Source organism: Citrus sinensis, chromosome 1 (genome assembly GCF_022201045.2).
Source record: "Citrus sinensis cultivar Valencia sweet orange chromosome 1, DVS_A1.0, whole genome shotgun sequence".
Lineage (NCBI taxonomy): Eukaryota > Viridiplantae > Streptophyta > Magnoliopsida > Sapindales > Rutaceae > Citrus > Citrus sinensis.
Window position 1 is genome coordinate 22,449,894 of NC_068556.1, and position 11,499 is coordinate 22,461,392.

General features: G+C 34.6%; 2 protein-coding genes across 3 annotated transcripts; one reads left to right on the forward strand and one right to left on the reverse strand.

Moving 5' to 3' along the window:
* Positions 1-595: 595 nt before the first annotated feature.
* On the reverse strand, positions 596-1,997 carry LOC102626438 (hypothetical protein). Its single transcript, XM_006489145.4, has one exon. The coding sequence runs from the start codon at positions 1,750-1,752 to the stop codon at positions 1,132-1,134; it is 621 nt and encodes a 206-aa protein (XP_006489208.1). The 5' UTR covers positions 1,753-1,997; the 3' UTR covers positions 596-1,131.
* Positions 1,998-7,516: 5,519 nt separating this feature from the next.
* LOC102625962 (hypothetical protein) lies at positions 7,517-11,044 on the forward strand. Of its 2 annotated transcripts, none has more exons than XM_006489144.4 (9): positions 7,517-7,852; positions 7,964-8,032; positions 8,139-8,195; positions 8,299-8,335; positions 8,668-8,763; positions 8,984-9,238; positions 9,654-9,696; positions 10,628-10,706; positions 10,800-11,044. In XM_006489144.4, the coding sequence occupies exons 1-9, from the start codon at positions 7,580-7,582 to the stop codon at positions 10,890-10,892; spliced, it is 1,002 nt and encodes a 333-aa protein (XP_006489207.1). In that variant the 5' UTR covers positions 7,517-7,579; the 3' UTR covers positions 10,893-11,044. The 2 variants fall into 2 exon arrangements, with proteins under 2 accessions (XP_006489207.1, XP_006489206.1); XM_006489143.4 differs by having other exon boundaries at positions 7,518-7,852; positions 8,665-8,763.
* The last annotated feature ends 455 nt before the right edge of the window (positions 11,045-11,499 follow it).

Consider the following 11,499-nt stretch of genomic DNA (forward strand, 5'->3'; position numbering starts at 1 on the left):
TGTAGAGAGATTAGAGAGCATCATTTCCTTGTTTTGACATACAAGCTTTATCATGTACTTTTACTTTTTGTAGGCTGCTTTTGCAAGAAGAATACCAGCCATAGTAAAACAAAAGGACTTTTGTTGGGGGTGGGGGAGATCATGACGACACGGACTGCACCATCACAAATCACAAACCAAACCAAACCAAAACCAACTTTGGAATTAATTGAATCAAGGTTTAGTTGAAAAAAGAAAAACCGAAGTTTTGGTGGAGCATCCGCATCCGCATCCACGTCCGAATAAAATCAGACAAATTTTCACAGCCTGTCATGATACCAAATTGCGCATGTATCACACTACAAACTGAATAGATATCTTCAAGGAAAACGAAGGCATCCTTCTTACCACACAAAATCATCCAACAGATAATCCCCCAATAAAAAATAATAATAATCAAATGGTCCAGAATTTTTTCGAAAGTTAATATTACAACCGGAAATCTAGACTCGTGTAATTATCCAGAAATCTGCTCAATTTATTTACTTTTCTGCCAGCTAACAACAATTGTTAGAGAGAGAGAGAGTGAAAAGGACATTAAACGAGAAAAAAAAAATCATGAAAGAAAAGGGAAAGCCGAATAAATTTAGAAATCTGCTTAATTTTCCCTAATTTTTTATCTGGACTTTACATTACCAAGGAGATTTTGGGAAATCTCTCTTACAAATTCACGACAGAGCAGAAAAACATTCAGACCGCACATACAGTACATACAAAACCAACCCATCACATTATCTTCACACCGACCTTTTTTTAAACCCATATTATAAAATATAAATCCAACCCCCTCATTTTTAACTCTTCTTCCATTTTACCCCATTCCCATAAATACAACAACCGCCGCCCCCTAATTTACCCTTACGACCCGTAGATAATACGTCATCTCTAACACACCACCACCAACACCAACAAACGACAAGCACGATATAATTCCTAATTCGCCCCGCATTTCTCCCTTATTTTCAAATCTACCCTTCCCCGTTTAAAAAAAATCGCGAGGAATATCGGACCTTGAAAATCGATAGGAACACGTTATACAGACACGAATTTAAGTTAAAAGGTTCAAGACGGCCCCGGTTCTTGAACCAGATCTCATAGCTCGAGCCGGAGCAAACGCTTGATGTCTCGAGTTGCTGAGTCGTCAACCGCGATCTGTTTTTTCGTCGAAAACGACGGCAAAGGCAACGAACTCGGTGCCGGAGAAACCGCGAACGCCGATCCGGCGTACACATCGGTCTTTCCAGCCATCGGAGTCTTAAAATCGACGATCCGGATCTTAGGCATCACTTCCGGGGACCGACCTGTCCGCACGCTACCGTTAACCACCAAACTATTACCTTCCTTCTTCGACGACGTCGCCCCGGCACCGTTGCCGGTCTTTATCTTCGAATCGAGCGACTCTCCTCTTCTCAAAATGGTCACCTTCTCCATTAAAAAATCATCAGAACTCGATCTCCTCACCGACTTCGAATCATCAGAAGCCGACGCCCTCCTCGGCATAGACGGCTCCGATTGAGCCCGCTGCTGCCTCCTCTGATCCGGCTTCTCATGACGGACCGCCGGTCTCCGGTTGTTCGGTCTATTGCTATGGTAATTACCGCTGTAATTGGAGTTGTTAGAGTATCCATAATTTCTCCGGCGAGAACACATCGCCGGATTAAACCTGATCCGATCGCCCAGACAATCTTGTGGCCGTAAAATTTCAGTTCCCATGGTTGAAGAAGAAAAGAAACGAAACAGAAACTAAATTAAAATTATAAAAATGATATATCCAAAATATATTAAAAATCTCAAGAACAACTGAATCGAGTCTCTTTTGTTTCTTTCTTCGCTAATCGCTACTATAAATCGCTACTACAACCTCTTCATTATGGGAAGGAAAAAGATGAGGAGGTTTTTTTTTTCTTTTTTTCTTTTTCTTTTTACAAATCTGCTCTGTGCGTGTTAAGGCATGAAAGAACGTACTTGGGAGCTGAATTTATATAGAGGAAATGAAGGAGGAGAGAGAAGGTGGGGTAGGAGGGAAGGGTAGCACCGACTTTTGGTGCAATGACGCGTGAGAGAGAGAAGCGATAGGGACGTGGCCGGTCCTGGTTTGATTATTTAAGTGACATGTGGGCTGCAGCTGACCTGACTGACTGGGTCGTTGGTGGGACCCGATTTTGAAAAGTCTTTACACGGAAACTGTTAGTTTTCCTCCGCGTTTAGGGTTTGGTTTCGCTGTCTTCTGCTTGCGTCTCTCTCTGCTTTCTTTAACGGCGTTAGTGGAGAGGAGGTTAGTTGTATTTTTCGATATTTTAATGAAATTATTTAGGTGGTGTGTGGGGACCACTAGTGTGGGGATAGTTGTGTCTTTTTATATAATTACATTTCCTGGCTTTGCCACGTAGTACGGCTAGTGTGGTGTTGGCAAGTCTTATCAAGTTGCGGGGGCAGCGGGGCAGCTGGTGCTTCTCTGGTGATTAATTGTAATTTCCGTAGGTGAAAAAAAAAAAACAAATTAAAATAAATAAAATAATACGTTAAAAATCTTAGGAAAAATAATTAGTGATAAGAATAATTAATGATCGTTCATTTGTGGCTTTAATTGATATGCTCCTTAGCTGTTTAGTATATTATTATTCATTGAGTGGTGACTTTGTTGTTAAGCAAAGGTGTTTTTATTAACATTAATGGTGTTTGATTGACGATGGAATTTGTGACCATCAATTATAACATTGATTTTATTATTTCAATGGCTATGGCATATTTTTAACTTTTAACACAATTAAGAAGTTAATTTACTCCCACTGAATATTATTAATAAACTAGTAGATCAGAAATTCAATTCCATTCATTGAAATTTTTTTTTCAATTATTAAGATCTTATTACCACAGTTGGGTGAAAAGATTATCGTCATGATGCTTTATCCAAAAATAATTATGATAAAAATTAGATTAGACAAAACATCAATTAAGATATTTGGATTACATTGGTTTGAAGAAAAATAAGAAGAGGAGAAAAAAATAAAGAGAAAAGATGAATTTCATATCCAACCAAACAATAAAAATGCAATTGACTATTTTTTTCATTTATTTTTTCTCTCCCTCTTTATTTTCGATTCCTCTCTTCTCCTACTATTTCTTCCAAACAAATATATACTAAATTCTTAATAATTAATTTCATTTACCCATAAAAAATCAATTTGACCAAGAAAGAATTCTATCGAGGCTTTGGTCTGATACATCTTCATACTTCTCAAGTCAAAGAAAGAATGCTGTCAATGCCAAATCTATGCACTAGCCAAAAATGACACAAATTTTTTTTTTTTTTTTGGGACTTCTAATTAGGCTTCCATTTTTTTTATCGAAAAATTGGATAATGCTAGTTTTGGCCACATTATTTCACGAAGGTTTCAAATTATCTAATCTGTTTGAAACAAGTATTCACTAATTAAATTAATTGAGCAACACTGTTTCCTTATTAAAGAGAATTGCATTATGGCCACTCATCTATCTAAGTACATTTGTATATATTATATTAGCTAGTTTTAATTGTTTATTGATAATAATAATAATTATTATTATTATTTTAAAAAAAGGAAGCTGTCTCAGGAGTGTATTATAGTAAAATAATGAACCAAGAAAAGACCTTCCTGTGTCTATCTTTCATACACGAGTAGTGTTACTCTATTTTTATTTTTGGTTAAATTATTCTGTTGATCTAGTCAATGATTGTAACTTATGAGTTTTGCTACTAAAAGATAATGGATTTATAATAACGCAAATCTTTTAGGCTAGATTTGCTTTCCTCTCATGTCTTAGTGCTTTGCCAACAAAGTTTAGAGGAGTGGACCAACTACTAATTTGTGATATAATAATTCCCACTTAGAAGGAGGCAAACTAAGAGATTAAAGGAAAAAAAAAGAAGAAATTTTCCTTTTTGATGTGATTCAACATCTTCAATTTCATTTGATTATGCAATATTTCTTAATCAAGTAACGGATGTAAGAGTATATAAAGGGTGTTTAAATATTTTTTTTTTTTAAAAAGAAAAAGGTAATAATAATTGAGAACAACTAATTAATTCATGTGAAAAGGAAAAGTAAAAGAAGCCTGGCTTTTATTGACTGTAATTGTGTTGATCAAATCACACTTTAAATCCTGATAAGTTCCAACTCATCAGTAATTATAGATTTCAATGACAAAGAATGAGTGGAACTTGATAATTATAGGTACCCACTTTTTTCTCCAATAATTTTCCGGAACAAAATAAAGAAAAGAGAAAAAAAAAAATCTTGAAAACTTTTGAGGATTACGGGTACCATAATCTTGTATTTAAAATGGAAAATGAGAATAGTTTGGAAGGAGGCAACGATGCTCTCTTGTCTCCAATCTAACTCTCTTTAACTTTAAAAAAACAGGACTTTGGAAAGTACAGTGGAAACATCCCCATAGAGTCATGGAAAACAAGAAATTCAAAATACAAAAATATTAAATTGAATAGATTAAAAGTTAAAGTTGTTGCGAATCATGGTACTTTATAAAGTATATGCTTTTTTTTTTTTTTCTTTTTCAAAGAATGAAAATGATTTGGTCACCCGTGAAGAATTGGGCAGCTGGCTTGCTTTTGCCAGATGCCGTGTAAATTACTTGATAGGTGTGCTGAAAAAGAAGGCCTTCACTTGACATAAGTTGAATTGACATGTTTTTTTGTTTGTGTTGAATTGGCATTTTTTAATAGTTCCCCTTGTGAGTGAAGGTGTTTCTTTGTTCTTTCTCGAAGACTTTGGGTCCAAGTTGGGTTATTCTATTAAATCTATTTTTATTTGTGTGCATGATTGCTTTTGTGGATTCCATGTGATTGCCATGAAGGTTGAAGGAAGGAACAGGATTATTGTTTAAAAGCCAAAGAGAATGGAAAGCAATGGGAACTCGCCTCTTTAATTCTTCAATATAAAGTTTTCTTGAATAAACACACGGTAATAGTGACCGGTAGTTAGTTCGATAAAATATAATAAGGCTTCATTTGGTACAAAATAGAATTTATTTAAGTAGAGTTTTTACTAAAAAAAATTAGTTATTTAGTCGTTAATAAAAATTTTTATTAAAAATTTTAAAATTACTTAAATAAACAAGTTTTTTAAAGTTATGTTATGAAAAAAGTAAAATAAGATCATCAAATAAGTAGAGAATATTCTAGATTTTCTAATATTTAAAAAAAAAATTCAACATTTACACCTAAAAACCCAAAATTTAAGTTTTTATTATTAGGAGTCAAAGTAGCCTATTAAGCTTCAAAAGCTCAACTAAAAAAACAACTAAATAAGAACAATATTTTTGATAAGAACTTATAAAATTAAATAAACACTTATGACCATTAGATACGGCATATCAAACAGATTTAATTCATAATTCCTAGAGGCGTTATTATGATGCATCAACTACACCTTATACCTACTCCATCTCTCGTTATTTATAACAATTGTTTTGTTGTTAGTAACAACTATTTCATTATACGTATGATTTATGTCTTTTTTTTTTTTTTAGTTATGCCATTCATGTTATGACGACTTATTACATGTATGTAACAAAAATATAGTAAATTATAAACGAATAATTTGTTATGGACAACATAACAAGACCCATTTCCAAGAGATTAATTTATTTTCTTTATTTGTTTGTAACCTTTAATTTTTTTATTTTTTATTTTTATGGGTAAGACGTAGACATATCATATATCTTTAAAAGATAAGAAGCAAGATTTGGGCTACAGCCGACAAGCAGACTCACGAATTCTGCTTTTAATTTTATAGCCAATAATGCAATTTCACAATATTTGCTTGTGCAATTGTTTATATTATTATCCAAATACTTACACAAATAATTTCCTTTGCACATGACATGAGCTAAGAATAAAGAAACGAGAATTCTTGTTTAATGTTGTGGAGAAGGTTCGTTGTATAGCCTGTGTACCAACTCCCCTCAGAAAATCGCCATGACTTCACGTTGGCCCCTTTCAACTGGAAATGGTATCCAATGTCCCCTTCTTAAGCGTATATGGGCAAATACTGATGCAGCTAAGACCCCATTCAGCAAAATCTCTTTTTCCTTTGGGGCCGTTCAAAAGAGCGTTTTATTTTTTTGAACTTTTTTCAAAGGCGATGATATTTGGGAGAAATCTGTGGTGTAACTGCGGTATCGTACTATAGTTACATACAATAATTGGATGTCAGGTACCACAGTTACACCGTAGCCTGATCCTGATATTTGACGTACTGATTTTTTTTTTCAACAGCTCTTATTATTTGATTATCAAATAAAAAAAACAATTAAAATAAAAATATAATGCTAGAAATTCTAATTACTTCCCACCACCACCGTTACCGCCTCAAACCATCGTACCACTAACTCCTAGTCACTAATTGACCTACTAGTAATAGAAATAGGACTCATAAATTAATTAAATGAAGGATAAATAATGAAAATGGGCTGCCAATAAAGCAGTTGAGATTGGTATGAACGATCGAGAATGGTGGCTTGAGATGGTGACAATGGTGGAGGAGAGTGACTAGGGCTTTCGGGAATTATTTTTTTAAAAAAAAATTTATATTTTCATCTTTTAACGATGATAATTATAAAAATAGTGAGGTTAATTGAATAAGGAGAGAGCTAGTGAAAGAAATAGAAGGGTTTTCAAATATTGAAACTCTTCTTTAAAACTTTTTATTTGTTTAAATTAGTTGAACTTGTCATATAGACTAGCTCCGGATAATCTAATAAAATTATATAGGCTTAGAGTGGTCCAACCTTTTATATATATATATATAGAAATTCCTATGAAAGGTTAGAATGGTTCAATTTATTTTAAATAATTTTTATAAATAAATAAATAAATCAATCAATCCACTAATATACATGAAGACTCAAATCACACCCATACAAAAAAGCAAAATAATTAATCACCTGGAGATAAGTAATGTTAGCTCCCCATTCTTTTCCCCCAAATGTTATCTACTCTTACAGCCTTACTCGACAGTAATTATATTTCTAACTTGATAATAATTACCTCTAAATCATAGTACAAAGACAAAAACACCTCAACTTGAAATTTGAAAACTCATTCCAAGCCGTTAATTATCATCATCAATTCATGCCCTTTTTCCTTTATTAACAAAACCTATACATAAAATTTAAAAAAAAAAAAAAAACACGTAGAAACAAAACTAGAGGATGTGTGCTTGAGAAAATGACACATTGACACAAAATCCCGAAACACAACACCAGTGTAGTTTTGTCTTCTTTTATGTCCTATCCATTCACAAACCACATGTTTCAAGCCGAAATCGCAAAATTGAAACAATTACCCCAAAAAAAAATTAAAAAAAGGATCCATTCATCCAATCCCAGACTCCCACGAGGTTCTTAAATCTTACTTACATCATAAAACGATATGAACTGATATACTATATATATATTTTTTTATATAGAGTTATACTGACTTAACTCTCCACTAAATTAAAATTAATTAAAAAAAGAAGAAGAAGAAGAAGTGTGAGAAATGTTAGCCAAAGAACCAGGAGCAGGTAGTACCTTCGATCTACCCGAGGAGGTGTTGCAAGTACTACCGTCTGATCCATTCGAGCAACTCGATGTGGCCCGCAAAATCACTTCCATTGCCATCTCGACACGTGTCTCCGACCTCGAATCCGAACACTCCGCTTTACGCTCGCAGCTCGCCGAGAAAGATTCCCGCATAGCCGAACTCCAATCCCAAATCGAGTCAATCTACTCTTCCCTCTCCGACAAACTCGGTCAAGCACAAGCCGACAAGGTCCGACCCGGCCCGCTTCCTTGCAAAATTTCACACCTCTACAATTTGTCTTTTTTTAAAAAATGAAATTAAAAAAACAAAAAAGCTTTAACTTTGACTTTTCTGCGACAGGAGAGGTTGAGTAAAGAAAACGAAGCGTTGACCAACACTGTTAGAAAGCTTCAAAGAGATGTCTCAAAGGTTTGAGCATTTTTGTTTTTATTTTGATTTTATTAATTTTCGCATGCATATGAATTTCAAACTGGTGAAATGATTTTTATTTTATTATATTTTATGTACTGCGTAGTTGGAGGTTTTTAGGAAAACACTCGTGCAATCACTTAAAGACGATGAAGATGCCTCGGTATGTTACTCATTTAACTATTATTTTCCAGTTTATTAATGAATTAATTAATGAACAATCAATTGATTTTTTTTTTCTAATATATATATATAATTTGCCGCAGACAGGGGCTACTCGAATTGCCAAGCCAACCCCAAATGGTATACGTTTTATTATTGCTTGTATTTACATTGTATTGAGAATGGCTTTTGATGATATGCGAAAACGTAAAACGATTAGTTTTTGTGTCTTTGAGATTGTGTACCTGCTAAGTAAAATGGATGAAGCTTGCAAACCAGTAATGGATTTCAGTGTCCAGTGCTGGTTAGTTAAAATAGGCTGTAGTTGAACATTGGGTGGATGTTTTAAGAACATGTGACACTTTGCAGCAAATTGGTTGGTTAGGTGATGTGGTACTATTTGACATGAAAAATAGTAATTATTTGGTAAAAATTTATGTAAATCCTCATTCTTTTCCCTTCTTTTTTAGAAGACGATGCTGCCGTCGCACCAACCGGAACTTCTTCCGTGCATAGTCAGATATCAGAAGGTGGAAATTCTTCATTTGCAGAGGAACGAGAGCCAGAATGTAGGTCAAAATCTTCTTCTTTTTTTTTTTTTAAATTCTAATATAAAATTATTACTATGCTTGTCGACGACATTTTGCTAATTCCCTTTCTTTCCTTTTGTTAATGGATCGACATGGATAAATGTGGTGTTGTAATGAAAAATATAAAGCCTAGCAAATAAGCTTGCTACAATTCATCCGTTGCTTTCTTTCTTATTTGATTCTGTTAATTGTGACGTAGCCTCCAGACCTGGGATTTCACGTGGCTTCGTGTTAGCATCCCAAACAAGCACTCCTCGGTTGACTCCCCCTGGGTCACCACCTAGTTTATCAGCTTCAGTATCTCCCACGAAAACGCCTAAACCGGTGTCTCCAAGACGACATTCAATTTCATTTTCAACCTCAAGAGGGATGTTTGATGATAGGTCATCTATACTTTCTTCTGTGCACTCATCGCACAGTTCAATATCAAGCTCTGAGTCAGGATCACAAACTGGTAAGCTTGAGAACTTTCTCCTAGAATAAGGCCTGATGTGGTATCATATTGCTTTGTCCCCTTGGGGCTTCGATCATTGGTTCGATTCCTCTGTGAAGATACACCTAAAATGTTAGTTTTTGAAGCCCTATTCCTTGGCATAAACAGTTGATTTGCACCTCTTAGTTCTACATTTGTTGTCGTTCTTCTTCTTTCCCCATAATCTTCTCTTTGGACAGATGAAAATGTAATTAGCATTTTAGCTCTTTAGACTTCCAAGGATGTTTATTTGCTACCACTCAACAAAATCAATGTCTGCTTTATTCTCGCTGTAGAAGCACCTTTACTAGTAATGCTTTAAAAGCAGCCTAACTAAACAGTGATCTTGTTATTTAACAAGCACATATCATGTCTTTCTTTCCTTTCCATCTTTCAGGGAAAACACGAGTTGATGGGAAGGAATTCTTCCGTCAAGTCAGGTAAAAACTTTCTAAAGTCAAGGCTTTCTTGTTGAGGAACCATTAATTTGTTAAAAACTAACACTGAATCAGGCTAAATCCATGGATATCCAACTCTGGCACAGTCGTTCTTAAGGCTTGTGCTGCTTATTTGGTGTAGACATTTGCACTACATTCATTAAAGAATAATTGGTTACCATTTCTAGTAACTTCATGTGTTATATACTTACGGTGTGTCTACTTCTTGGATTAGGGAATGAGAATGTTTACTTACTAAAAATATAAAGGAATGGAAATGGATTTTGGGTGGGGCCCACAAATTTGGGAATGAGGAATGAGAATCCCATTCTAGTAATAATAAAAGTGGTAATGATACTCTTTATTTTGTTAGTGAATAAAAACATAATTGTAACTATGGGCATTTTAGTTTCTTGCAACATTCCATCTGGATTATAAGACAAAGTAAACACATTAATTAGAATACGGTTCATTCTGAATTAGATTCATGTAGCTCAAGTAAACAACTGACTCTAAGTCCCATTTCTCTTTTCCGATTCTAGTCCATTTTGATCCCAATTCATTCTGATTCCGAAGAAGTAAACGCACCATTACTGCCGACTTGACAATAATGCTGAATTGGTCCTACTTTTCTGGAAACCAGAGTAACAGGCAATATTTTGTTTGCTCTGAGTTGTTTCACCTAATTTTTCAAGTCCCATAGCTAGTATTAGTTTTTCATGCACACATTTGCCCTTAAAGTTGCTTGCCGTGCTTGTCATTTTTTGCTTCTTTTTCATTTTTGGATATTGAGACTCACTAGATCATTTTATACATGCTCTTGTTTGAATTACATTTTGTACTGAAAGCAAGTTCAAGATTTTGCCTCTGCTTGAATTACAACTTGTGACCCATTAAGACTCAGGAGTTATACCCTTTCTTTTGTTTTTATCAGGAATCGATTGTCCTATGAGCAGTTTGCTATATTTCTGGCAAATGTCAAGGAATTGAATGCCCATAAGCAGACAAAAGAAGTAAACTACTCTCGCTTTCTGTCTCACATATTTCTTTCTGTTGTGAATTGCTTTCTTAACCCATTTGTATCTGCTGTTTTTCTGGAAAATCAGGAGACTCTAAGGAAGACCGACGAGGTTTTCGGTCCTGAAAACAAGGACCTTTACACGATATTTGAGGGATTAATCACTCGTAATGTTCACTGAAACTGTACCCTGAATTTGTAAGCTTTAGTTTTGATCCATTGTAACCTTTGTCACATTTTTTCTGTAAAGCAACAAATAATTCAAGTGTCATGAACACTTTCGAATGACTAGTCTTGTACTGCACATTTTGTTAAAATGCAATTTCTGTCTCAGTTTGATCTTTGATGAATAGAATAATAATACACATTAGAATGTTATACAACTTTGGGTGAAGTCCAGAGAAATTCTACTCGTGTTGGCCACCTCCCAAAAGCTTCTCCAAGATCGTATTTTAAATTTGCAATTATAAGCAACTTGAACATTTATATCATTATATGAAAAAGCTTTATTTCAATTCCTTGGTACTCAAAGCTGAATCATGAACTTGTGTGACATTTTGTGGATTGCTGCAAGGTTGTACTTCTATTATTTTTAGCTAGGTCTCGGAGACTGGGAAACCAAGTAATCGTATACTTTGGAAAAACCGTTACTTGATTCTCTTTCAGTGTTTTTCCCGCGGATTGAAAAGGACAGGTGTCAAATACCCAATAGAGTGGAACCCCCATTTCCGGAACTATGCTTTCTGTAGCTGCGTACCACGAGAGAAAATTTGCATACGTGCTTGCCT